The following is a 23849-nucleotide window of genomic DNA, read 5'->3' on the forward strand; positions in this document are numbered from 1 at the left end:
CGAGTGGAGGAAGGCGACCAGCTGCCACCCGAGCAACCCCCAGCAGGGTGGAGGTTCGTGTGACAAAACCTTCCCCTCTAAAACCCGGACTGAAGTCGACAGCCAGCCCTTCCTCTAGGAACACGTCTCCCATGTTGGGAAATCAGCTAAACAGTTTGATTTCCACAGCAAAGTCTTCATCTTCCACCCATAATACCACAACAGTCAAGACCCCCACAACCAGTCGAGACTCTGAAACTCTTCTTGCACCCATACCATCACGGGCCTCGTCTCCACGGCAACATAAAGGTGAGGTGTCATCATCGTCAGGGCTGAGTAACAGAAAGAGCAAACCTGTAGCGCCCCCTTGGTTCCCTCTGAGCGTCAGCGGTGGTGATTTCCTAACGAGGAACTGGACGGATCCTCTGGAGTACTCTTCAGGGTCTGACATGTTCATGTATGATTTGGGTGACATGTATGAGTACGATGCTGTTTCCTCCCAGGAAGCACTTCCTGCCAGCTCTGTAACAAGAGTCAGTGACACTCTGAAGGAAAGCGATGCTAAAGAAATCTCTCCAAATAACACGAGTCTGATTGAACCAGAGTTTGATGAACCGTCGGTGTCTTTAACCGAAACTGCAGCCTCACCCTCTGCTGCTGTTTCTCCGAAGGTTCCCCTGAAACAACTTGTTGCTGTTTCTGTCTCACAGCAGAAACCCAACAGAACTCCTGATTCCTCTCTTTCTGTGGAACAAACTGGGTATCTGCAAATAACTTCATCTGCCAAAATTCATCCCTCCCCTGTTTTTCTCTCTCTCTTCCCCGCCTCTCTTCATCCTCCATCTTCCCCACCGTCCCTTTTGGGTCCCACTGAGCCACCCTCTGTCTCCTCCAGCAGCTTCCCTCCTCTTCTCCAGCTTCATGCCTCTCCTTGGGTGTCAGGAACCTCCCATCCTTCTGGTGTACCGCTTCCGTCTCCAACCTCAACCCTCCAGATGGGATTTGACCCCAGAAATCCATCTGTGTTATCACATCCTCTCCTTTCTGATTCCGTCTCTGAATCCCAGATCCCCTCTGGTGTTGGTGCACTCTTCCCTGAGTCCTCCATGTCTTCTGAGGAAAGACTATCCAGTGTAACAGTAACTGACTCTAAATCAGACCCATTAAGTGTCTCAGATGGAACTCCACTGAACAAATTCTTAAGAGGGAATAATCCAGTTTCCAGTTCACCTTCGGAGAATTTGTCTGAGGTTTTGAGGCCAATCACTCCGTCACTACATCCGTTCTTACTCCAGCCTGATCTGAGAGATTTAAAGGATGTAAATCTGTTTCCAGATCAGTCTCATCTGGGTCGCCTATCCACCCCAGCTCGGCTTCCTGCTTCCTTGTCCTCTTCGCCTTCAGATATTTTCCCTTCTGTCTTAAGCGACAGCCTGAGGACGTCGTCTGAGACGTCTCCTCCTTCTGTAGGGAACTCAAAACAAATCATAGGGAATCCTGCTCTTTTTCTGGCCCAAACATCAGCAGCTCCCTCTCAGGTGGATCACGATGACCCATTTATTCAGTCTTCTTTACCCTCGCCTGCCGTTCCACTGACAACACATCGCAGAACCGCCGGAGCACAGCTGGGAATCCCGGCTCCTCTGCCAAATAACTCACACCGGATTCCAAACTTAGCACACACACATCAGCCTCTTTCTCCCTCTGTTCCTCACATTCCTTCCCCTGCATCCTTCCCCTCTCCCCCCACTCTTGCCTCCAGCAGGGCGACATTAGCAACCGTCAGCGTGACAGAAGCAGAAATTGGCTTTCTGTCACCCACTCGACCCGCAGCGGCGTTCCTGAACAAACACTTCCAGACCCCACACCGAGCCGACATGCAGCCTTTTGAGCTCTTTTTCTCCCTCTCTGGGAAACAATCTTCCACACTCTCTGGAGATGAATGGGAAGCCATTCCCTCGCAGCCTTCGCTTCCTGCCAGAGACGCTGTCAGTGATGAAGTTGACTCTCATCCTGCGAACGGCTCCCTGAAAGCAGACGCCTCCAGAATTGATTCCATATTTGATCTTGCAGATGTCGCTCCGAAGATGCTTCCTGCTGAAGAGCGAGTCTCTGAAGTCGGAGTGAGTTCTACGGCTGAGAGCAGGAGAGACGGGATGCAGGAAGCTGCAACAGGTTGTTTGATTGCTGCTTCTAAACACACAAACAATCCAAGCATGATGGATGCATCTCAGCAAATCACTTCTGCTGTTACCCCAACACCCCTGCCATCTTCCGACCCCAATCCAGCAGCTTCCAGGTCCCCCACCAGCTCTTCCATCCATGCCCCAAATCAAGACATCATGTCTGGGCTAAAAGAGCTTTCCGCTATCGCAGACACAAAAAACATCTCCATCATGAATAAAGACATCATTCTGATGCTCAAAGACGCCCCTCTGGAGCCAGCCGAAGTGACAAACTCCACACGGCCCAAAAATGCTTCTGAAGATTCAAGTCCTTTAGAAGAACCAGCTGTTGCAAAGCCAAACCCGGCTTCAGATCCGAACCTGTGGAACCACGGAGTTTTCCTAAAACCATCTGCAGCTACAACTACTTCCTCCTCCTCAGCCGCTCCACTCAGAGACCCGAGTCCGACCACGCTGCGTCCCGCTCTGACTGCTGGTTCCTGCCACTGCAAACTGACCTTTGATTTTCCGTGTCTGTGCAGAGAGTCATCAGGGAACAGTATGTTCAAACCGTAGCTGTAGACCGTCGGAGAAAACAATCACGTGTAGAAACCTCCTTCTGATTGTATTAAGTCTTAAAATCTGGGAGTTTTCGCTCAGTGTGATACAAGGGATACGTTAGATTCCTTCTTAAGGTGGTTGGGCTTTTCTGTAGAACAACGAACCTTTAATCATATAAATCAGTTCGATCTTCTTGATCATACAGTGTGTTGTTTGTAAAGTTACACAGTCAAAAATCAAAATCATGAAAAAATAAATGGGCGTCAATTTTACAGCCATATTTTCAACATCATTAATTCATTTACAAATGTCACAGTTTCAAACTAAATATTTAATTAGCAGACTCAGTATTCAGTTCAGTAAATAATTAACGTGCTGATTATTTAGTTTATTTAGCTATTCATTTAGTTTAAATACTTTGCTGGCTCTAACATTTAGCAACATATTTAGTTTTTAGACTAAATATTTTTACTAGCCCAGAGTTAACTAAATATTTAACTAACTCCAATATTTAGCTAAATATTTAGTTTTTAGACTAAATATTTTCAAACTGAATATTTAGTCTACAAATATTTAGTTTATAAACTAGATATTTTGTGTGCTTGGAGTATTTAATTTTGAGTTAAACAGTTTCTTTGTAACAAAATATTTACCTCAAAGATAAATAATCAGTTTGTAGCCGAGTTTGTTTTTTTATTTATATTGAAACTGACGTTTATAAATGGTGAAATTATGACTGAAAAATTAACAACTTGTTTTTGTCTTATAGCTAAATAATCTGAATTCCTGCTGTTCATCTTTGACTGTGTAACAAACGGCACCGTTTGGAGTTTTGCTGATTGGTTTGGTGTGATTCTGGGTCCATTCTGAGGCCTGAGCTGTCCAATCAGGCTGCTGTTTTGGTAGTTCTAGTTTAAATGCAGGTATCGGACGTTTTTTTGATTTTCTGACACTTTTCCTCAACAGTTTCAGTCCTCGACTTTTAGCGAAGTCCATCCTGCTCTCTGGGGGAGACCTTCCTGCTCAGCTGCTCGGATTCTGAGTCCTTGTCAGAAATCTGCTTGAGATGTTTGAACAAGCAAAAAAGTAAAAAAAAATCCCTGTGCAGTTTGCAGGCTCTCCGACCAGAAACAATGTCTTCTGTTAGGGCCTCAAACTAACAACTGTAGATGTAAGAGAGACACCTAGTGGCTGCTGTGAAGCATAGCAGGAGATGGAGCGACGCACTAAACCCGCTGGGGCTCAACGCCATGAGAAAACGATAAATACTGTTAATAAGATGAAATATCTCTGAATATTTATTTCAGTTCATCAAATCAGGAATACTCCTGATAAAAATATGCAAAAATATTTAGAGTAAAACTAATGTAACTGTTGCTAAAATACCTTTTATTGAGGGACATTGTCTTTTTGGATTCATATTTAGATTTTTTTTTTATGTATTCATCTTGAGTTGTGAGTGGCAAAAAATTATTCAGTTTCTAAATGTGCAAACCTGCCAGAAGAATATTAATAAAGAACTCATTTTAGGTATTTATTTTGAATAAAAATGTTAGATTGGGGAATGATTTTCCTTCTACTCCTCAGTTAAGCTCAGTTGAGTTACTGTCAAACTCCATCCACTGCTGGTAATTCTGTCTGTCTGCAAAACATTATCTTAATCTGCTGAACTTCCCGATTCCCTCTAGCGACAAAACTGCACAAATTAGCTGATTAGATTATTTTCCATCTCATCAACCAGTAGATTATCGCCTAAATTTGCAGGTTTTATCTGTCCATACCCAGAAATCTGGGCTCAGCTGCAGCAGCTCAGTCAAATCCCACTGGTGTTTCCAGAGAGATGAAAATAAGGGCAGTGATAAACCTCAGATTTTGGTTAAAAATCTTTAGCTTTCCGCAGATGGTTAGATAACCGTTCAGGCAATCAGAAGGTTATTAGCATCACAGTGATGTGAGTTTATTCACCCAAATGAACTAATCTCCCTCCATTCGTGTGTTGCTGAATACATTCTCTATTTTACGCTCAGTTTGAATGCAAACGATCAAGACTGGGGGAAATTGGGCTGAAAGGTTGAAAACCTGTAAAAGATTTAGGAATCTAGCAGCATCACTGATGAAAACGTTGCAGTTGAGAGAGAAGAAACCTGTTGTTTTGTTGGCTGTTATCTGCTGAGCAGCACTTTTCCTGCTCAGCAGTTCACTGGAGGTTAACATGCCTCTGCTGGCTCTGAGTGCTTGATTCATCTCCTGCTGTGAGGCGCAGAAACAGGAAGAATGAAACTTGAATGAAAAGCTCTGACTGGGACGTTTTCCTGGTTTTTTGCAGACGGTTTGTTCTACCGGGTTTCCTTCACGGTGGAGTCTAAGCTCAGCCAGCAGGAGGTGCAGCGAGCCACAGCGCTTTGGGTAAGATGGGAGAAAAGTTCCCACAGTTTCCCCTGGAAACAGCAGAAAGAGCTGATCTGAAGCTTCATCAGTACGGGACAGGATTAGGGCCAAACGTTAAAAAAATATGACTTCCTCTCAAAGTTATGATTCTTATTCTCTGAATTCTGACATTATTCTTAATATTCTGACTTTTATCTCAAAATTTTCACTTTAAGCAAAATTCACACTCTTTTCTCAGAATTCAAACTTTAATCTCAATTTTTAACATTTCTCAGAATTCAATTTATTTTTTTTTTTGCTTACATTTTCAGCTTTTCTTTTAATTCTGACTTTAATTTCAGGATTCTGTCTTTTTTTCTCAGAATTGTGACTTTTGACCTCAGAAGTTTGAAGTCATATTTTTTTATTTTTTCCTCTTCTGAACATCAGTTCTCATCTGTTTGTAATCTCTGGCTGCTGCTGAGTGATCAATGTGTTTCTTCTTGCAGATTAATCAAACTTTTCAGAACTGGACCCATTCTTTGGATTACATCAGGTGATTCTGCAAACTTTTTAAAATCTGCAAATATTTTTTTGGTGCAGTTTTGTATTTTATTCTGTTAAAAAGATCATATATGAGGCCTTCAGGATGTTTTAAAACATTTTATTCACAGGTGTACTATCATCTCCATGGTAACATCCTGTGTCCTTAAATAAAACTGTTTACTTCACCAGCTTGAAGTAAACTATTAAGTATCCCAACTAAAGGGATAATAAAAAGGAAAATGTTTCTATTTTTCTGTTTCTAATTGCGCCAGGATTCTCTGTCTGTTGCTACTGCTGCCATCTAGTGGACGTTCACTAAAACTACAGTTGAACGTCAAAAGAATGAATAATTATAGAACGATCTTTAAAAAAATCTAAAAACAAATAAAAAAATGTTGGAAAGAGAAATATTGTAAAACAATGTAGATTCAAACACTGTTTATTACTAAAAGACTAAATGTTTTTATTTGTACTTTATTACATTTTATCATGTCTCCTTGAAGTAATTTGTTTCTGCTGTTTCTTTATTTGTATCTGTTTTCCAGAGTTCAGCAGAACGCAGCCTTGAACAGGTGAGTGTTTTTAAGCTTCAGAGCTGAGCTTCAGGTGATGACCAGCTTAAATCTGAGCTGCTGTTTGGTCTCAGTTTCACCTGCCAGGTGCTGCTGATGATCACCAACGAGAGCCTGGGTGAAGCCGACGTGTTGGACCAGCTGAACAACAACCCGGCCGGCACCAGCCTGCTGGGCCAGGCTGCCAACATCAACGTTCACCAGATCGGTCAGGAACGAGTTCAGCTGCAGAGATCTGTCCAACTGGAAACTCTGAGTTTAGATATTTGTAGATATTTGTATATTTGTTTGTGTTCATCTAATTATAATCTATCATGTAGATTATTTAAATTGAAACCTTGGTTAATAAATACCAAATTCTGGTCATTTATTTGAGTTTTAAATCTCATATGTTTAATAAGGCAAACAGTTCAAAATACATTCAGGGATTTTCTTACATTCTTTATAGATTATTATATAATAATGATTAATGATGTTACCATTTAAAGCCTTATTTTATTACATTACTACATAGTTGGGTGTTACAGTCCTCTTCTCTTTGTTCTGTTTGTCATGAACTGTCTGTATCTGTAACATGTTGGTCTGTTTGCCTCCTTCCTCACAGAGAACTGCCCAGAGGACAACAACCTCCACTACCTGTGGCCTGAGACCAAACCCAGAGTCACTCACTTCCTGCCCTGCTTCCCCAACAAGGACCAGAGCGCCTCCAGAACCTGGTAACAAAAAAATACTGCAGTTAGGCCAAGGTCAAACTGTTTTTGATTTTTATCACAGCATGTGGTATTTTGAGGGTATTTCCTTTGCTCAACCTTCGACTGATCAGATTTTTTAAAATTTCACCTCCTTCTGCTTGTTGTAATCTAAAATTAGCCGATATTTGGAAATGTTGAACAGTCCCACAGCATAATACCACCACCCCCATGTTTCACATTCTATTAGGAAGCTTCATCAGCGCGTTTTTTTTTTCCCCCCTTCTGATGTTTTTCTTTATATAAAGAGTAAAAAACTTTTGTCTTGACACAAAAGCCCAGAAACATAAAGAATAAAATAAACGGATGTCAGATGTTCAGTTTTATCACTGTTGTGTTTTTCCTTCTGGAAGTTTTTAATCACTTTTGGAGCGATGTCCAGTTCTTGGTATCGTTTCTGTGCTGCCATGTTTCCTCCATTTGTCACTGATTAGCTTCTGTTGGTCACAGTTTATCTAATCGCCCTGAAACTTCACAAGAAAGCATGAAACCTCGTAAATCTTAAGGAACCCTAATCTCATTAATTGGAAATCATTTTATCTTCTCTGAAGTTTAAACTGAATTTTAAATGGTGTTTAAGCAGAACCGGGTCGCTGGAGAACATTTAAATCTGATTAGCTTCAGTTTGAGACGTTTCATTAATCACTGCTGGCTGAACAAAGACGCTCAGCTCTGATTATCAGTAGATTCACTTAAAAAGCCATGAGGCCGATATAGATAGACTCTTAGTGATTAAACTCCTGGTGACGACAAACTGTTCATTATTGTTTCTAATGCAGAGACAATATACAGCTAATAGTGTTTGTATGTAATTAATGCAAACAAACATAACCGCTTGATCTAATTTCTGCTTCTACTTATTGTTTTCTGTTATTGGTTCACTTTAAAGAACATGTGTTATAGCAGATTATATAATAAATATATATTAACTAGATGTTTGTTTTGTTCGTCTGCTGAATGATTATGACAGAGTCGGACATATTTTGACACATTTAACCTGTTTTTGTCTCTTTTCCCAGTTTGATAAACCCAGAAACCTTCCAGTCTGTCTGGTCGGCTGCAAACCTCACCAACTGCTCAGTCACTGCAGGTACAAACAACTGAAAGCACATTTAGAAATAAAAATATAACTGTCCAAAGTTAATAAAAGCTTTCATTAGCTGAGTTTATCTAAAATTTACACAAATTTAAAAAATGTCAAATGCATTTTAAGTTCGGCTTAATTTGGGATAAATACATTTTCTGAAGAGTTTAAGATTAAATGAAGAATAAAATCCAGAAAATGATTTTGATACAAAATTGTATTAAGTCTTAATTTATACATTCATTTAATTTATATTAAAAGTAATTGAACAAAGAAAGTCTCATCTGGCAGCTTAAATTAAACTGATTGTAAATTAAACAGGTTTAGATTTAATCATGTTTGCCTAATTTTTTATAAGTTTCCACATTAACCCTTAAAGACCATGAATTTAACCTACTGTGTGTTTTTGTAGAAAATGCAGCAGGCGTGGCGGAGCAGCTGGCAAACTTCACCAAGAACACTCTGTCCAGGGAGGAGGTGGGATTCAGACTGAAAACTCATCAGAACCATAATGAGAATAAACCCAACCAGCTGTTTGTTTTCCTTCCTTTTGGGCTGCAGGTCTCTCAGGTCGTGACGAAGGTCCAGGAACTGGTCAGCGTCGCCAAGATCGACACGGCGGTGGCCGAATCAGTGGTCCATATCATCTCTAACGTCATGGTCAGCTCAGAGAAAGCGTCCAACATGTACGTCTTCCTGACCGTATCATCCGGCCTGCTGGACCAGATCCACACGCCTCTGCTGAGGAAACTCAGATTTTACCTTTTCTCCTCCAGAGCTCTGAAAGCTGTGGACGAACTGGCTAAGAAGGTGGAGTTTGATGGTGCGTCGGTGCACATCAACTCTAAAAACCTGGCTCTGGGCGTCCTGGCGCTCGACTCCAGATCGTTCAACGGGACGTCATTCAGCGCCTTCTTCCCTCCAAACTCCACTGACCCCCAGGTAACTGGGCCAGTCCCCGCAGGAAGAGCACGTTCTCCTCATCAATCCTCTTCCAAAGTGCTGATTTCTGTTTTTAATTAGCAAAATCCTCTTTTGTTTTCTTTCTTCTAAACCAACATAATGAGAAAAGCCTCTTAAAATAGGTTTATATGTTGTTTTTATTGTATTTCTGTCCCTGTTAAATGAAACCAATCAGCTGAACTGAGTCCTTCCTGTGTCAGATCGAGTTCGACCGGACAGCCAACCCGTTGGCTCAGGTCACGCTTCCCGCCTCGCTGCTCTCCGGAGTCTCTGCGGACGTTTTCAGCCGCTCGTCTCTGTCCAGGATCAACTTCATGTTCTTCAGCAGCCCCAGCCTCTTCATGGTAGGATGGCAGGGCTGAGCTTCATCGGTGAGGATGAGGGGAGCAGCAGGTCACGCGTCTCTGTGTTTCGTCCCCAGAAAGAGCAGAAAGGTTTGTCTCTGAACAGCTACGTGGTGGCCAGCAGCGTCGGGAACATTTCCATCACGGACCTGCAGGATCCGGTGAAGATCGAGATCGCACATCTGTCTGATCAGGTGCATTTATTTGTCATTTACTTACTGCAATTATTTTTACTTTATGTTTCTTTATTTTTTACCCTGTTTATACTTTTATCATTTTAAATATTTCTTGTGATTTTTTTCTTTTTTGCAAATATTATATTCTGAACCAGTTGGCTACAAAATTTGAGTTATTAGAATTAATTTAAATTTGTATTTTATTCCATTGTTGGTGTTTTAATTATGTTCATGCTAGTTGCCTTTATTTTATTCTCAGATATTGTTTTTGTTTGTTTTGCTTTTCTATACTTTATTTATGTTATTAGAGCTGAATGTGTATTCTTTTTGTCTATTTTTAATTTTATGCACTTATTGTTTATTTTAATTAATAATGGATCAGTTTTGGTTTTTATTTCATTCAATCAGAATTTATAATTTTGCTGGGATTTTTTTTGTTCAGTTTTATATTTCAGGTGATTGATTTAATCATTGTGAATATTTTCAAGTTAAATTCCTAAAATATACTTTCTTTTATTTCTTCAGTAATTTTTCTGGTTTGATTTTAATGTCTCATCTAATTTTTAAAATTATTATTTTCTCTTTTTTAATTTAAATTCAACTCTTTTTTATTTATCAATATTCTCTCTCAGTGTGTTTTTTCAGATATTTTTCCCTTCAGGTTTGGAGCATAAATGAAAATGTTATTCTATTTTTTATGTAATTTTTTTGTTGAGCTGTTTCTTCCTGTTTCCTATCAGGGGTCGTCGCGTAGAAAATGTGTTTTCTGGGACTTCAGCATGAACAGTGAGTCTGTCACTTCAGTTTTATCCTGCAGTTTCTTTTCTGCTTCAGGTCACAAGGTTGTTCTGAAATATTCAAATATATGTATATAATTTTATGTAACAATGATAAATTAATCAACAGCTTTAATCTGTTTGACCGCCACCAGGGGGCGATGGAGGCTGGAATAACCGCGGCTGCAGCGTTTCTAAAGAATCGACCTCCAGCAGGACCATCTGCCTCTGCAACCACCTGACCCACTTCGGCATCCTGATGGTGAGACGCATCACAGACTGGGATCCATCAGACGTCGCTGTTCACATTCACAGCTGTTTCCTCAAACAAACATAAACATAACAAACAAAAAGAAAAGTCCTGCTGGGAGTCAGAGGTCAGAGTTAACGTTGTGAGCATATAAATCTTATCGTCGGCTAACCTCAGACTTCATTCTGAAAACAAAATCACATCTTTCATTTTCCTGGCCTGTGATGACGTTTGAGAACATTCAAGTGGATTCTGGAGGTCATTTAATGTCTCAAACTCAGTGTTTTGGTTCAAGCAAAGGTGGAAAAACATCTCAATGTCCAAACCTACCATGAAAGTGTTTTAGTTAAGAAATGTTTCTAAAAATAATGAGCAAAACAACTAAACTCACAAAGGCAGATCAGGTTCTGTTTGTGTTCCAAGTCGAGCCTGGAAAATAAACCAGCAGTGAAAAGAAATCCTGAAGAGTTTTCTGTGTCTCTGATTCCCTGCAGGACATTTCCCAGACTTCCTTTAGAATCGATCCAGAGAACAAGAAGGTCCTGACGTTCCTGTCCTACATTGGCTGCGGCATCTCGGCCATCTGCTCGGCTGCCACGCTCCTCACCTACATCGCCTTCGAGTGAGTCCAGCCGCTGTGATTCAGTGGTTGGAGTTATAACCACCATTCAGAGAATCAACTAAACGTCCTTTTTTCCATCCTCCCAGGAAACTGCGACGGGATTATCCGTCAAAGATCCTGATGAACCTGAGCACGTCGCTGCTGTTCCTCAACATCGTGTTCCTGTTGGACGGTTGGCTCGCCAGTATGGTCTACAGCGAGGGGCTGTGCATCTCTGCAGCCGTCCTGTTGCACTACTTCCTGCTGACGTCCTTCACCTGGATGGGCCTGGAGTCGGTGCACATGTACATCGCTCTGGTCAAAGTCTTCAACACCTACATACGCAGATACATCCTCAAGTTCTGCATCGTGGGATGGGGTGAGCGCTTTGTGTTTTATAGGATTATGGTTCATTTACAACTCATTGAAAGTTGAGATATGACCAACCGGTGCTGATTCTTGGAGTTATATGACGTCCAAACCTTTTATGCCGTGTGCGAAAATAAAAAAAGCCCCCTCATGCTAGCGCAAAAACTTAGCAAGAAACTGCTTTGTTTTCTAAACTGATGTATTTTTGTTAACCAAATGTATTTTATATTTCATATTAGTATAACTATGTGGTTAATGGAAACGCAGCTATTAGTAGTTTTCTTTCCAGAACTGCCTTAAAAACTGTGAACTATATTTATTCCATTTTAACTGAGTGTGACTGTCTGTTTTTCAGTAGAGTTGGTAAAGATGTGTTGTTCTACTGACATTAAAATGACAGCAAAAAATCACAGGCTAATAAAAGAAAAACATTTATTTCTAACCTGAAATTTTCTGTTAAAGGTATAAATTTGTCACTGAAAGTCTCATACAAAGAAAAACACATTTAAACTGTTTCTAAACTCTTGGATGAAGAGGCCAGTTCAGCTTTGACCTGATCCCTGAGTGGCCCGGTCCAGTCCTGGTTCCTCCAGGCCTGTTTCTGAACCTTCACCTGTTTCAGGTGAATCAGGAAAAGACCTGAAACATGCAGGATTTCGGCTTCTGAGGACCGACTTTGGACATCACTGATAAACATCCGTCTGCGTTTTTCATTTCCCATGTTCTCCTATAAATTCATAAATAGAAAAACTTTTGCTTTGCATTTAAAAAATTAATGGATAAATCTAAAAATATGAGTTTAAAACCTGGCATTCCAACAGCGAAGAAGAGGAGATGTCTTCTGCACTGCAGAGTTCAGAAACCTGAACTGCAACAGGAACCTGTTCTGCTGGACAGCTGAGACGTTTTGCAGAAAGATTAGGACGAATGACACCTGGATCTTTTCATGGCTCCATATCATCAATGCAGGAATGTCTAAAAGTTGGAAGAACAACTGGAAACATTAGAAACTGGGGAAGGCCTTTTATGGGATGCACTGCAAGCTGAAAAGCAGAAATAGATGGATGGACCAGCACAGAGTGGATGGAGGAGCCCAAACTGTCAACTGAAAGCTTTTAGGCTCTGAGTTATTTGCATTCACCAAAACATCAGGGGAGGAAGGATTTGTTCACTTTGAGCTTCTCCAAAAACATCCAGAAGACGATGGGAGAAAAACAGAGTTTAGGATGGAGGCGATGCATCAATCAGGCCGGCGTCAGAAACTCATCCAGAGATCCTAAACAGTAAAAGTTTTCCTCTGCGCTTTCTTCCAGGTTTACCTGCAGTGCTGGTGGGAATCGTTGTCACGGCGAATAAAGACTATTACGGCGTCTTGAATAACCACACCGATGATTCAGCAATGATGTAAGACCACCATATTTGGAGTTGTAACCTGTCTGGTAAAATCCAGAGTGTGTTGTAAATGAACATTTAAATGAAGTTTTTATCGCTGTAGAAGTTATTGTTTCCTCTAAACTTGAATGTTACTGAAGGTAAACCACGGTGGGACTTCACTGCAGCAGCCACAGACTTAGCAGATGTTTCCTGTCCTGCATGTTTCCTCTCAGGTGTTGGATCAAGGAGAAGAGCGTTTTCTACACAACCTGCGTTGGTTATTTCTGCCTGATGTTCCTGCTCAACGTGGCCATGTTCATCGTGGTGATGATGCAGATCTGCGGCCGCAACGGCAAACGCAGCAACCGCACCCTGCGAGAAGAGGTCCGTGCTCAATGTTTTAACATAAATCTGAACATTTTTCAGTCAAATCAGCTTTTGGTGATGAGATTAATGTGTCCAGGATGTCTTTGAAGGTTTCATTTGAAATGTTTAAATTGTTAAATCCTCCACTGTGGTCCAGATTCTCAGGAACCTGCGGAGCGTGGTGAGCCTCACCTTCCTGCTCGGGATGACCTGGGGCTTCGCTCTGTTCGCCTGGGGACCCGTCTACCTGACCTTCACCTACCTGTTCACCATCTTCAACTCCCTGCAAGGTCCTGAGTCCAGACGGCCGTTACCTCCGAACCGAACCGAACCGAACCGACGGCTCATGACTTTAGAGCATCTAAACATTCAGGGTTCAAATGAGGGAGGAAAAAATTATTTTAATCTGAGGGGATTTCAGTGGCTCAAGTTTGATCATCCATCCATTCATCCATCCATCCATCCATCCATCCATCCATTCATCCATCCATCCATTCATCCATCCAGTGAGATCTTTTGGCTCTTTGGTCTCATGTGAAAAAATATCTTATTTTTATAATCTGGTTGTTCAGATTGTACTGCAGCTCCTCCTCATTTATTCAGGCTAAAATTTGCTTAATGTTCAGCAGACATGATAAAAAGTCGCTTCATAAAAGTTTCAACCTGAAATGTTCTTGCCTGATCTCATCTCCTCTCAGGTCTCTTCATATTTATCTTCCACTGCGCTCTGAAGGAAAACGTGCAGAAGCAGTGGAGAAGATACCTCTGCTGTGGCCCCTACAGGCTCTCAGAAAACTCAGGTATCCGTCCGTCCGTCTACCTGCCTCTCTTCCCCACAGGAAGCCCTTCGGATTTGTCTGCCTTGCTGCTGCCAGGTTCACAGAGCTGTGAGAAAAACAAAGGAAGGACAGTTTAATAAAACCTAAGTCACCTCGGCTCTGCAGCTAATAAAAGCAGATAAAACGCAGCCGTCTCTCAGGGAGAGGAATGTCCTCCAGGTGCAGTCAATCTGAGGACGCTGTACTCAACACTCTGTGAACATCCAACATGAAGTTTGACTTCATACTGTAAAAATTCCTTATGAACTTTGTGTGTCATCGCCTTAGAAATGAGGAAAACCTCCTTCAGCCAGGATCACGGTCGTGTTCCTGTCCTGCCTGTGTGTGGGATGAACACAGCGAAGTTAACAACGACCTGTTGGGCGTCTCAGCTGGACGTAAAACAAAAGCTGTTTCCACATTACCGAAACTTTCCACTCATTGACTCAATTTGTCCAAAACTGGAGCACACAGAGAGAGGGATCTTTGATCTTTGATCAAGGTAAACGGTAAACGGCCTGTACTTGAACATGACCCCAAAGTACTTCACTCTACGTCTCATTCACACGGTGCTGGGGGTGAGCTACTGGATAGTAGCTACAGCTGCCTGACAGAAGCCTGGCTGCCGGGCGCCGCCGGTGCAGATGAAACGCCTTGCCCAGGGAGCCGGGATCAAACCAGCAACTTCAGGACAAACTCTTTCAGGACGTCTCTGGAGAGTCCTGCTCTCTCTCCTTCTCTTCTCTCCACTCTTTTCTTTGAGGATTTGGGTCTGGAGACTTATGTTTCCATCTTCAAATTTCAGATTCCGTCTGGTTTTTATTCAATATATGCTGCAGTTTGCAGGTTTCATGGACTGTAACAATGTTCTCTCTTTTGGAGGAGAAACAGACCCAAAGCATCACAGATCTCCCACCGTACCTAACCACCTGGATATTGATCTGTTTCAATAGAGTTATGGGTAATTGATGATTAATGTGGCCAGGAAGCATTCAGTCTGCAGACCAACAGAATTAGATGGTTGACAAAAATCTGGAAACAAAAGCCAAGACAAACTGAAGCTTCCACTGAAGTGGGCGGAGCCTCGATATTTGTTGTGTTTGTCGATCGGGGACCTGAACGACGCAGACGCCAACCGACCTGTACTGTAACCAGAGAAAGAGGACCGCTCCAAGAATCAGACACATTTACACAGAAATGTTTCATTTTGCACACAACCCCAAAGTCAACACCCTTAAAGGGACAGCATTGTGAAAAATCAACTTTTTTGAGCTTTACATCATGTTATAAATTAATTCACTCATCACCATCATACCTGAAGTTTTACCTTAATTCATTCATACATGTTTGAGAAATCCTTTAATCTCCATGGCAACGAGTCAGCTGTCCAAAATGCCTGAGTGGACACAGCAGCTCCTCCTCAGAACTGCAGCGTCCATCTGCCCTCCCCACTCAGCTCCTTCAGACTAGCCAGCAGCAATTAGCAAACACCAGGTGGAACTGAGCTCATTATAGGAGCTGATTCTCAGTGAAACGCTGGTAAAAACATTGCTAAAGGGTAAATAGAGGAGCCATGTTGTGATGACTTCCTGGAGTTTTTAAAGAGACAGAGCCCCACTTTCAATTTGTGAAATCAGGAAGTCATATTTGACATACATATCACTTTTAGAACAATTGAAGGTTACACAGTTACTTGATTATGCTATAAATTGGCTCCATGTGCCTGGAAAAATCATTTCTACTCCAGGTAATCACCTGATGTGGCTTACTGGTTCTGTTTGCCTCCTGCAGACTGGAGTAAAACGGCCACCAACAACACGAAGAAGGTGAGCTCAGACAACCTGGCCAAGTCGCTGTCCTCCAGCTCCTTCGGCTCCAGCACCATCAACTGGACCTCCAAGGCTAAAGCCACACTGACACCGTTCTCCAAGCGAAACAGGAACACAGGTGAGACGCCTGGCTAATGAGAACCCCACATGAAAGTGTTTTCATGCTTGACAGATCAAACAGGACTGTAAGAACCTGGAACAACTCTGAACACAGTAGTTTACTAAATGAACGTCTTGCTGTGAGAAAATGAGCTCAGATATAAAAGAGTTTTTCCTTCAACCTTAAGGTCTGGAAACAAGGGAAGGAATCAAAGTTCACACAGTCGGACTTTGGTCTTTAAAGCTACAGTGAACAATAGTTTACCAATCTTTGTAGAGTCCTATTGGGGGGACGTTTCTGCTTTTCTGTCTAGTCTTTATAACCGATCGTGTTTTACAAAAATAAAATGTCAGAAACAGAAAATTAAACCTTGTAAGAAAAATAATTTTACACACGATGCATGGGGGCTTCAACCAAAGTCGGTCAGAAACTGTATCAGAAGGAAAAAGGCCAGGGAATAAGATCCGGCAGTGAATCATCCCACTCATCCTCCTCATTATTCTTTTCCTCTTCATCCACTCATTTTTCTCATCATTAATCACAACATGCAGCCCATTTTTCAACCCTTTTATCCTCCTTGTCATTTTTATCATCGTCATATTTGTCATTGACAGATTTTTCTTTCCGTTCTTTCCGCTCATCATTCTTTTCATCCCGCTCATCCTCTTCATCATCCTTAAGGACTCGGATTCGTTCTGTTCCTTCTTCTGTCACCTTATGTCACCTTTCTCTCTTCTCCTTAAAATGCTTCATCCCACTCATCCTCTGTGACCCAACTTGATCGTATTCCTTAATGTTTTTTCAACCTGTTCATCCCAATCATCCCTCCCATCATATTTTATATAATCCCTCTTTCATCCAATGTTTTCTGGTTTCTATTCTTCATCTGTTTTATCCCACTCATCCTCTTCGTTATTCTTGGCTCTCTTTTCATCCCACTCATCTTCCTCAGCAGTCGTCACAACTGCTTCCCTCTATGAGTCCCATTTATTCTCCCCATCCGCATTGAATTATTAATCCGATTAAAACCGTTTCCACTCAGTCTTGTTCTCAGTCCAGTTTAGTCTGATCCAGCACATCATCCTTTTGTTTCTCCACTGTAAATATCAATCCTCGCCGTTTTCCTGTTTCTTAGGTGCCATCTGGAAAGTCCTAACTATGAGGTCTTTTGTCTGCTGAGGCAGAATACCAACACCCACATCTCATTGTTCTGAGACAAACAGCCTCTTTGGACGTCCATTAACGCTGTTAACTAGTAAACTTTGCTAATGATAAATTAAGCCTTTTATTTCCTCTAGTTTGTTCGTTGTACCACGCTAGAATTAGTGGAAAAATCACAGCAGTTGTTCCTTTGTAAGTAGATGATTGTTAAGAACAATCAAATCGGAACCAGGCTGCCTGAGTCCCTGTTTCCAGACTGTGTGTGCAAACAGTCATTGTTCTGTTCATTTTGTTGCAAGTTCTCATGTGTGTGTGTCTGTGTCTGGTGTGTAGAGAGCTCATCAAAGCATTAACAGGAGGAAACCACCTGCAGAGGTAAAGATGATGTCATGTGATCCGCTTCAGGTTTCCCAAAACGCCTCTGAGTGAATCTGAATTATGCAAATCCTCAGATTCACCTTTTCACAGGATGAAAAGTCCTGAATCAGACGTTTTGGGAAAATGCCGCCCGCTGAGTGTGTTGTGATTGTCTGCTCGCTGTGATGTCACACTGTTTCCAACCCGAGACGCTTTGAAGGGTTTGAAAACCAAACTCCACCCGCTCAGAGCGTCCCAGGATGCAGAAACAAACGCCCACTGCCAGTCTGCATCTCTGCTAACATGTGTGGTGTGCTTTGGTTTCCTCTCAATAGTTTGCTGTTATGGATTCTTAATAACAGCCTAATGTGCTTCGTATCAGTCAGTCACTGATCATGTGGGTTTGCTGTTTGGAATTAACACCAAATGTGAAAGACGTCAAACATTGTTTATATGTTGGGATGAAATAAACTCCAGTGGGAGTGAATTGATCTGGCTCTCATTGGCTGGAATCACATGAAACATCTGTTCTCCAAACTCCACCAAAGCTGCAGCATTTCAATCATTTCTACGATTCTTTCATGAGCCGCCAAACCGTAACGCAGCTCGCAGATAAACAGCTAAACTTTAGTCTGAAATGTTGCTGTAGATGAGTTCATTCTAACTTTAAAGTTTAAAAAATCTTTTTTACAATAAATATTAATTTTTTGTCTTTGATACTTTAATATTTTTTACATAAAGTAGACGGGTACATCAGAACAGACCAAAACATTTCTCACGATAAAATATAGGAAACTGTAAACATTTCTTTAAAAAGGACAGATCTGGGACCAATTTTGTGTTTTGAATCTAAAATGATTCACAACTTATTTTTTAACAAAAATCTGTCATTATTTAAATTAAAATGTTTAATTTTAATTGTTGTGACCCAAAAGTTCTTTTAACTGAGAATTTTCCAAAGTTGCTGTTAATCTGACAAACGAGCCTAAAACGAAGACAGACTCAGATTCTTGATTATGATCCGTAAGTTATTATCATAAAACTTTAATTAAACTGTGTTCACTTTTATTTGTTTGCATTTGGACCAGTAATGAAACATGATGTAATACTGCAAAATAAGGCTCTAACTGACATCTTGCTGGCAGAAATGATTTCATGAAGTCATAAAATCGGATTCTCTTACAATGAGAACAAAACAAAAATCTTCTTTAAGTCGTTGGTTGCTGCCTACAGATATTCAGCCTGCCTGCCTTTCCTGGTTTTACTGAAGACAAACAGAGATTTGGGAGTTTATTAAAACCTTCCAGTCAATTTAAAGTTACTGAGGATGTTTAATTTGGGATAAATATTGTGGGGTACTAGTAGGACCAAAACCAAGCGGTGTAATTTCCAAATTTTCTGATATTTATTGATTTAATGGAGGTTATTTTTGCTATTTGAGTTCCTTTCTGGTACACTTTGCACCACCTCTTTGTACTTTGGGTTTTATTGGTACAACCTAAGGAATAATCACCAAATCCACTCAGTTGACAGGAGCAAAGTGTTTCAAGCAGAAAGTAATGTGTGCTTTAACTTCAAAACGTGTCCATCTGTTTTTACAGACCATTAAACCTGTGGATGAGTTTCTAACCTCTTCTAAAATCTTTCCCACTTCATGTCTGACAGCTGAAATTAGCGGCCGCTTGTGAGTTCAGCTGGACTTTAAGTGAGCACAGATGGTTGTATTTCTTTGCATTAAGTTTTTATCATTATCTAAGTTTCTCTAAACAGATTCCTCATGCAAATGAACATATAATTTTTGTTTCGCCCACAATAGGTGTAATTTATCAGTGATAAATTTCACTAACCTTCATTTGGCTCTGTGTGCCTTTCCAGAACACTTTTATTGGCTAATCGTGGACGTGAGTGAAGTAAGAAGATTTAATTTCTGACAGTTTTGAACAATTCTTCGGTTTGTACAGCTGGGAAGGATTTAATTCCTATTTTGTCTTTAGTTTGGCATTTTTACAGCACAGGAAGCGAGTCCAGCTCGGCTCGCCGCTGGTTTGGCAGCTCACACGGTGGGCTTCCTTTTCACTGCATCGCCACACAACAGTCAGAAATAACAGATTAACACCCGAGTCTCAGTATCTGATTTTTATCACCAGGTGGGCTGGAAGAGGCTTGTTTGTCCAACACATTCCACAAATACACAGTTGGGTTGAAGTAGGAGAACATGGAGACCGGGTCAGCACCTTCCTGGTCCTCTGGAGCTAAGTGATGTTTTCTCGTAGTCAGTGTCTCAGGAAGCTTCTCTTCCAGCGCGGAACATCTTCATTTCCACACCGCAGCTCCATCAACCTGATGACTTTCACTTGGAAGAACCTGAACACCTTAAAGTTTCTGCCTCAATAAATAATCTGTTATCCTTGGAGGGTGTCAGGTGGCGAGAAACTATACGGCAAGCAATTAGTACCAAAAATACTACATGTATTAACTGTGTTCTGATGTGTAAATAACAGGATGCACCGCTTTTTGTGTGCAGTCAGTTTCCTCTTCCCTACATTTTAAATGTACCTGAATGGTTTTGGGTAAAAGTGTAATGCTGAGACCCAGAACCACAAAAATGTGAAATGTGAAATAAATGACAATAAATACAATTAGAGAGGGACTTTATCCACAGGTGGAGACACCCTGAAAAGACAAACATGCAAATCCGTCTGCACAAAAACCGTTTATGAGGAATTCTTATTTTATTCTCATTTTTTAAACCCGCTTTGATTTTGTCCATGTTTTAAATTAAAGAGCTTATTTCCTAACTCAATGAGAATCAATAAGTGAGATCAAGATTTTTACATTTCCCATCCCTCGTTGCCCCTCATTGTTCATTTGCAGCTCTGCGTTTCTCTGATTTTCCTTTCCCACCGAAACGCTGCAGCTCGTTCTAGGGGATCCAAAGGAGTTTCCAAACCTGAAAAGATGTATTATTGTGATTCTCAATGCACTTTGACGTAAATACCATTACCATAGTTCAGGTATGCAATCTTTGGACATTTTCCCACAATTTTCCAAATAGAGTAGATACCAAATCTGCTCTGAAAACTCCTTTGCATCTCTGAGGATGAGTTTGTTGGGAATCCTAAGGCTGGATCAATCCATATCATGAGGAAGAAGTTTCTCTTGTAGCCAAATTAGCTGCTATTTGTCTCATTTTGGGTCGCCTGGGAGGAAAAAACTCACATTATGACAGAGTCGCTCGTCCCGTTTGACCAGAGTTGTAACGTATAGATCTGTTAGCTGATCTACGGTCGGACATTCACAGAGGCCTGTTACCGTTTCCACATGGATGGGAGACCTGTCAACGTTCAGCCACTTCGCAGATTAAACCTCGTAAACCACAGATGAGCACACTGGAATAACACTCAACAATTTTGGAAGTAACACCTGATTAACTTCCAAGCACGACCAGGAAAACTTTCCAACCGCCGCCTCTGTCGTTTTGTTGGCAGCGATGGGAATGAAAAAATGTCTCCAGAAGTCTTGCAGATCAACAGTCCGGGGACACAGACTGAAAAACATTGCTCATTTAATGTTTTTCAAATCATTTTAATCAAACTCTGTAGTGTGCTGCCTTCCTGTTCTCATGTCAGCTTTTTGGCTGATCCCACAGTAAAGCAGAACCAGGTTATCCTTCTTTGTGCAGTTCGTCACATTTGAGGCATGAAGGACAGTCTGATCTGATGTCCTAATGGTTCTGATTAAAAACACGTTCTGTTACATGATCAGAGATCTGCACACATGTGGGCCTCGTTTCCCTGCTATATCTGAGGAGCTTCAGCTGAATCAGAGTCCAGTAAATGTTGATGTCGCTGCGGCCCTGGTACGCTGTGATCAACAAGTCGGAAGACGTTTCTTTGAGTTCAAAGTGCTTTAAAGGGAAACAGATGAACAGACGGATGGATGTTTTCTACAACGACGCTCACATGGCTGGAGCTGTTAAATATCGCTCAGTTTTTACAAGTTCTGATGAAATGTCCCAGCATGGATTCACGTTTTCATGTTTGTCAAATTCTGATGCCGAAGCTGAACCTGTTGGTCACATTTTGTAAGTTTGTGCAAACTGCAGCAAATAAACAGTATAGGCCTTCCTAAATTCATAAATTCTGCTTTTGTTTTCCAGTATCACACCATTTTTTCACAAGCCACAATTTCCTAATCCAATAAAAACTGCTACAAATGTTCTGATTCAGGCCTTTAACCCTTTGAACTGGGCGTGGCATTCGGACCTCTGAGGTAAATGTAAAGACTTTGTTCAGCAGATCTCCTTCTCCGCTGCCAACAAAGTCTTTCTCTGCACAGCAGGATTCTGACTGAGTCCCTGCCTGTATGACAGCGTCACGCTGGCAGTGGAAGAGGCCTAGCGAACACTAAATGTGCTTGGTTTGGCCGGAGATGCGTATGTTAAGCTTGACTGCTTTGGCACCTGTTGTACAACAAATTCCCAAGAAATGTAAACCTGAAAAGGCAGCTGGTGTTGATCCGGTATGCATTCACTTAGCATTATTAGTACGAATTCAGACAGACGCAAACAGATGGAGAATGCTAATGAGTTTTCTGCTGAAATTCACCCAATAATCATGTTGACTTTGGCACCTGGTCTCCTGTTTATGCATGTATCCAACCAAAATGTCTTGATTGGCTTCACATTTTCCTACAGGATGTTTTCGATGGACTCAGACCACAAGAACTATTAAAATCTATCAACTGTTAGAATCCTCTAATACGGTTCTAATAGTTAAAGAACAAAAGCACACAAACCCTTACGGACGATCTCACTGGGGTGAAATCCTTTGGAGCCAAACGTTGCCTTTCAGGCCACATGACAGGGAAGAACCACAAACTCTCTTTTTATTAAAATAAAACAAAAAAATCAGCTTCTCTTAATCTAAAAACCTGTTTCCTTTCTACTGTGAAAATAAAACTTGTAGACACTCTGCTGATTAAAAATAAGTTTTGTGTGCAAAAACTTGTCAATTCCAGTTGTTTCATGTAATTCTTCTTAAGCCAGTTTTAATTTTGTTTGAATCAAATAAAACGTGGGGCATATTTTAAATTAAAGAGTTTATTTCCTAACTAGATGAGAATCGATAGATGAGTCTGAATCTTTGTGTTCCGGTGGTTAGTTTAAGTCAATGACCTAATGAGTTATGCTGTAACTCAAACCAGAAAAGATGCATTGAGGGTTTTTGGACTCATAAAAATGACCCCTAATAACTCAAATGACGGCACCCAGTCTGCTTCCTGACCTGTCTTCTGTCTGAAATCCTGTCCTCTTGGTCATGATTATGACTCCAGTTAAGGTTCAGACAGCAGATGAAGCGTTTTGCCCAATTACACATCAGCAACGTGACCAAGATGTCAACCTACTGGTTACCGGACGAACCCCCTACACCTTCAGCAGCACATCATTTCCATTTCTGTTTGACGGTAGAAACGGTCTGTTAGCTTCATACGTGAACTCTGACCCCAGCTGTGTCGTGTGGAGCCGAGAACATTCCTTCAGACAAAAAGAAGCTCTTAAGGTTTTCACAAGAGTTAAAGAGTCTGTTCCAAAACATTTTCCTCGTGTTTTTACTGGCGGTTTGATCAGAACTGTTCAGCAGAGAGAATTTATTCCTCTGACACTCCTTGTTGATGGTGTACACCCATCCTCTGCTTCCCATGCAGCCCGGAGGGGCTGAGGTGTAATCCCTCTGTCTCCGTACATTCACCGGCTCTGGGAGCTGGAAAATGAAAAGCAAATATGAGAATGGCTGCTGTTGTTGAGCTTTGACACGACGCAGGCCTGCTTCTCTTGGCTCGGCTGTTTCATCTGCTGGTTCCAAAACCTTCCAGGACTGGACCCTTCTGGAAGAACAAAGGCTTCAAACCAACAAGCCACATTTAGGAGGGAATTTTTCTAAAAGAAAAGCAACAACCAAACTGGTTTGTGGTAAGCTAGTCAGCTTTTACTAGGCCAGTTTTCAAATGGCGGTATTTTGGTTTAGTTTTTAGTGCAAATATCTTAGCAAACTTAAATGACTCAAAAGTAGCTTAAATATGTTTTCAGCAAGATGCATGGGCTTGTTTTTAGCCAAATGGATTAAAAGCACTGGTCCCACTGACTGATTATTTCACTTTCAACATGCAGATCTTATATTGCTGATCATTTGTTCACTGCCTCCTGGTCTGATCCACAGAGTTTCTCTTAGAGGTCAGCATGTTATCACAGTTTCCTCTGGTTTTCTTCCCACAATCCAGAAACAAGTATTTTAGACTAACTTGTGGTTCTTCATTACCCTTCGGTTTCTTTCTTCACCTGGT

The 23849-nt window shown here is 41.3% G+C and overlaps 1 protein-coding gene across 1 annotated transcript in view; it reads left to right on the forward strand.

Annotated features, from left to right (window-relative positions):
• LOC106941227 (G-protein coupled receptor 126-like) overlaps positions 1-23849 on the forward strand; it is a 38830-nt gene that overhangs the window by 12003 nt on the left and 2978 nt on the right. The window contains exons 8-27 of the mRNA XM_015024172.1: positions 5032-5111; positions 5582-5628; positions 6164-6190; positions 6265-6398; positions 6795-6906; positions 7959-8029; positions 8436-8500; positions 8585-8709; positions 8800-8965; positions 9187-9330; positions 9408-9524; positions 10247-10292; positions 10438-10544; positions 11027-11154; positions 11241-11512; positions 12816-12906; positions 13110-13260; positions 13400-13532; positions 13941-14042; positions 15852-16007. Coding sequence (XP_014879658.1) covers positions 5032-5111; positions 5582-5628; positions 6164-6190; positions 6265-6398; positions 6795-6906; positions 7959-8029; positions 8436-8500; positions 8585-8709; positions 8800-8965; positions 9187-9330; positions 9408-9524; positions 10247-10292; positions 10438-10544; positions 11027-11154; positions 11241-11512; positions 12816-12906; positions 13110-13260; positions 13400-13532; positions 13941-14042; positions 15852-16007 — 2274 coding nt within the window. The remainder of the gene's footprint in view (positions 1-5031; positions 5112-5581; positions 5629-6163; positions 6191-6264; positions 6399-6794; positions 6907-7958; positions 8030-8435; positions 8501-8584; positions 8710-8799; positions 8966-9186; positions 9331-9407; positions 9525-10246; positions 10293-10437; positions 10545-11026; positions 11155-11240; positions 11513-12815; positions 12907-13109; positions 13261-13399; positions 13533-13940; positions 14043-15851; positions 16008-23849) is intronic.

This window comes from Poecilia latipinna, unplaced genomic scaffold, assembly GCF_001443285.1.
Source record: "Poecilia latipinna isolate Pla-1442-1.1 unplaced genomic scaffold, P_latipinna-1.0 Scaffold3558, whole genome shotgun sequence".
In the NCBI taxonomy this organism is placed as follows: domain Eukaryota; kingdom Metazoa; phylum Chordata; class Actinopteri; order Cyprinodontiformes; family Poeciliidae; genus Poecilia; species Poecilia latipinna.